General features: G+C 37.2%; 1 protein-coding gene across 1 annotated transcript in view; it reads right to left on the bottom strand.

The window, feature by feature from the left end:
• Positions 1-2,051: 2,051 nt before the first annotated feature.
• Positions 2,052-4,541, bottom strand: part of LOC112524566 (kinesin-like protein KIN-7E) — an 8,879-nt gene continuing 6,389 nt past the window's right edge. Inside the window, exons 12-14 of the mRNA XM_025134443.1 lie at positions 3,508-4,269; positions 2,807-3,120; positions 2,052-2,573 (exon numbers count right to left, since the gene is read on the bottom strand). Of these exons, the coding sequence (XP_024990211.1) occupies positions 2,252-2,573; positions 2,807-3,120; positions 3,508-4,269 (1,398 nt within the window). The 3' untranslated portion in view covers positions 2,052-2,251. The remainder of the gene's footprint in view (positions 2,574-2,806; positions 3,121-3,507; positions 4,270-4,541) is intronic.

Genomic DNA, 4,541 nt, shown 5'->3' with positions numbered 1-4,541 from the left:
CTTCCCTATATATATATATGAAGAGGATGATGGTCTAATAGTCATATTAATAAGAGATTTAACGGTCGTATTAAATTCAAGGAATTGAAAGCCATTAAATTCATCTGGTTGGGTTAGGTTCAAATGGCTCAAACCTCATACGACAATACTTAAGATTTGAAAATCTCTCGATTAAGCATCAGGTGGCTTTGGATTGGTTTATTTCAGGTTTGGGTTAGGTTGAGTTGGCCTTGTTGGTCCGGTTTTTGTGCACCCGTAGTCGAGAACAAGTGCAAATAATAGCTCCTGATTCGAGTACGTTTGACGGTCCAAATCCGTTTACTTTTTGTCATATATAATAGAAAGTTCAAATGGAAATCATATTTTAAGAGCTTAAAACCTACTATTTCATGTGTTATCCGTTACTAGAATGGTGATGGTGTAATGCAGCGAGATTTATCTCAATTTTAGTGTTTCGTTTTATTCTTCGTTTTTATGGATATAAAATACGGTTTTTAGTCGTTTTGAGAAAGCGATAATTTTTTTATTTTTAAATAAAATATAAATTTAAAGATATCATAAAAATTTAATATATATATATATATATATTTATATATATAGTCAAATCAAATGAGAACTAATTAGTTTGTTGTAATCGTCCAATCATTTTATTATATTAATTTATTTACCTTAATTAAGAAAAATTGTGTATTAGTAATTTTATTAATATTTTTCTTAACGGTTATCAATCAAAGAGATTGATACTGTATTCTTATTAATCAAACAAATTATGTAAGTTTTTCTTTCTATGAAGTTACAATTGAAAAAATAAATATATAATTTCCTACTGTTAAAAGTTATTGGGTATCGCAGTGGTAACATAGTGGTATCATAGTTGTATTCATCAAGCAGATCTAGTATCATAGTGTGTGTGTGTGTATATATATACCGATATTAATATCAAATTTACTATTTAAAGTTCTTGTTTTTTCTGTAATTTTTTTAATTCAATTACTTATAATTTAATCTAGATTTAATAATGAAGTAATTTATTTATCGTTTAATAATATAATATTTTATAAAGATAATAATTAAGTATTGTATTATAACTAATGATTATCCTAATCATATTTTAGATTGTTTATACTTAAAATGAGATGTTTATCCCGTATTTGATTATGTTTATCTATAGTTAGTTACACGAATTCAAAAATGAAACTTTAATAAGTTGTATTTACGTACAATTTACTTGTGATCTTGAATTTTAAGTAACATGCATTAATAAACAATACTTTATGCATAAAAAATGGTTTTTAAGAGTTTTATCAAATGTTTTATAATATAGTATAGATAAATATCATGCATTTTTCATAATTCGTGATATCATGCATTTTCATCGTGAATATATACTACGATATTCATCAAACACAAATAGTCGGTTTGCAGGACCTCTTAATGTTCTCGTTTGAACCTGCCCTAACACACTAAGGGGCCATTTGCTAAATACATACTTGGTAAGTGTTTGTTCGGATAAATTTCCTTATCGGATGAACATGAGAAGGGCCAAGAATCTTACCGGGTAAGAGCAATGAGAATGATGGAGAGTCTTACCTGGTAAGTGAGGATAACGACTCTTACCCAGAGAAGCACTTACCCAGTAAATTGTTGCATTCGATATGTTTTGATGTACTAAAATCTTGCGCATCAAAATAAATCATAGTGTTGACTCCTATCAGTAAGCGCTTACAGGGTAAGCAATTGGGTAAACGGCCCCTAAAACACACATAGGTTAAACGACCATTTTCACACACAGGTGAAGATTTTCCAGACTGTTATTTTCGAGAGTCCATGAGATTAATCAAGAGATCACACAAGTTGGTTTGAACACCCACAGTCACCCAAAAAAGAAGTCGAACATAGATGGTTACAAGTATAGAATCTCATCAACAACAACAAACCCGCATCACTAAATTCAAATCCGCGAAAGCCCGACGACCAACATCGGTCTAAAATCACCGTGATCGACCGTTTTCACGACCCCAAAGTCAAAAAGTCGAAACATAGACCGGTTACAAGAAACCGTATTTCATTGAGAACAACAAGCCCAAATCAGTAAAATTCGAATTCATGTTCGTCCCACAACCAACAATGAACGAAAAATCCAATTTCGATATACTACCACTTATAAGCATATACTAAAAAAAACACGTATCGGTTAAACGCTTACTTTTGTCAATCTGTTCATCGGAAAGTCAACTATAAAACCTTTGACTTACAAGATCGAAGCCATGCTGTGTTTCCAACCCAACGATCTCCTGACCATTTTTGGCGGGCTGAAGCTAAGCCCGAACATCTCCTTGAGTGCTTGACCCTGCTCCGAGAACCTGATCAGCTTTGCGACCATGGAAGCACTATCGTGGACCTGATTTGGATCCTCCGTGTTGCTCCAGAGACGGTGGATCAGCTGCAACCGCCTTCGTTTTGAGTTCGGATTCACACCCCATTTTTGGTAAAGTTTCTTCTTTTCTTCCTCGGAAAACCGTTTGTTCATCAGCCTGCTTAACATTCCTCTCTCCCTCCGAAGAGCTTTGATGCTGTTTACCACGGAAAAAAAAACGCTTGTTTGTAAACCAAGATTTTAACGGTTTTTGTGGGTTCAATTGGAACGATTAGCATGTCGTTTCAAAAAGATAGGAGAATGCACAAAAAACTCAATTGCCAACGTATCAACCGCACCCTCAAGGGAATGAAAAGCCATACTTAAAAAACGCATTTCGACAACAAATAACAAAAAGACCGAAACTTCAAGAAAGAAAGATAAGAGTACCTTGACGCGGACGTTAGAGTGTGCCCATCTTGAACCGCGGGATTTCCCTTCGAAAACGTTTCCTTGAGAAACGAAAGCCTCCGAACCTCGACTTCCATGTAAATAGAATCCATCGGGTCGCCTCTAAATAACAAGAAAAAATACGTCCGATGAATCAAAGAAACATTGCAAGCTTCCCAAAGTTCAAGTATAGATTTCTGCAGCCTTGCAAATTCTTGAGGCCAATCTGCGGGCGGTGAATCCGAAATCGAATTCAATCCTATGCTTTTGACGTCTTTCCCTAATCCGTCACCTTCCGCTCCTGATCCATGAACCTACGACATCCATATAAGAATCAACGTTAAAATTCCACAACAAAAAGCATAAAAATTGTAATCCCAGTTCACCATGGGTGCGTTTGGTAGGCAGAAGGGACTAGACAGGACTCGACGAGATGAGTTTGACATGGGTAGTTTAGTAATTTACCAATAAGTGAGCTAATCGATCTCGAGTTCGAGCCCGTAAATGATTACCGAGCTCGAGCTTGAACATTAAAAAAGTATTTGAGCTCCAGACTGAAAAAGTTATTCTCGAGCTCGAGGCAGGTAACGTATTTTTGAGCTCGAATAACCTGCAACTCGACTCGACTCGGCTCATTAACTCCCCTAATCCTGTCCCAGTCTAAATATCGCACCAAACGGGTGACAAGTCAAAAGTCAAACCTGGTCATACTGAAGTTTTGCCATTTTCTTCAATCCTGCAACGAATGTATCTACACTAGGAATAATATCTTCTTCTCCAGAGTTTTTGTTCTTCTGAGCCTCGTCCAACATAACACTTCCAAGGGAAGATTGTGAATCGCTTCTCAACAGCTTCCCACCGGCGGCACCACCATACTCCGGTGGTGGAAGATCCCATAGCTTCCGCTGCATGCCACCACCGCCACCGCCTTCAGGTCGTCCTGGAAACCCTTTATCGAAATCATTAGGTGGGGTGTTCTCAAATTCCGGTGGGGAAGAACTAGTCATAAGATTAGCTCTACAACTCCTGCTCCTAGTGAGCTTAAAGCTCGTGGAATTCGATATCTGCGATTGTACTTCCTGTTCTTCCTCGGCATACGGTGGTGTAACTAATGAATTTATGGTGTTCTGCAAATCTTGGAAATTCTGCTCCAATGCCCCGATGTTAACCCGATTCCGGAAGTGGTTTCTTTCGGTGGGACGCAACGCTGATTCGACTTCGCCGTTGGAAATGCCGGCCGAGTCCGAAGCCATGTGATCATTGGTGGATCCATCGGTTTCAACACATCGAACCTCCTTGCAGATATCGCTGGAATCTTCTTCGGTTCTCGTTGCATACAAAGTTCTACTCGATGATGAGGGCGAATTAGTGTTTTCTTGCTGTGGAGTTTTACCGGATAACTTAACACTTGATGTTTCAGATGCCAAATATCCATCTTCACATGTGCTACCTTCTTGTCCAACCTAAAAGAAAAGTTGCAGAACAAAAAGATCAGAAATTTGAGTTCTTATAACATTTGCTTTGTGGGTCTTAATTTATATGGCGCGAGAAGAAATTACGGGGCTGTTTGGTTGTTTTCCATTAAGTCTTGTATGGATAAAGCTCTCTGTGTGGATTAATATGTCTATATAGATGGGGAATTTTGTTTGAGAGGGTTTTGTCATAAATGACATGAGCATGTTTTTTTAATTGGGAATGGCGGGTTTGGAAACAACTTCCCTTTCTGCATTAAGCT

This window comes from Cynara cardunculus, assembly GCF_001531365.2.
Source record: "Cynara cardunculus var. scolymus isolate 2C chromosome LG 13, CcrdV1, whole genome shotgun sequence".
In the NCBI taxonomy this organism is placed as follows: domain Eukaryota; kingdom Viridiplantae; phylum Streptophyta; class Magnoliopsida; order Asterales; family Asteraceae; genus Cynara; species Cynara cardunculus.
This window is presented reverse-complemented; position numbering and strand designations above follow the sequence as displayed.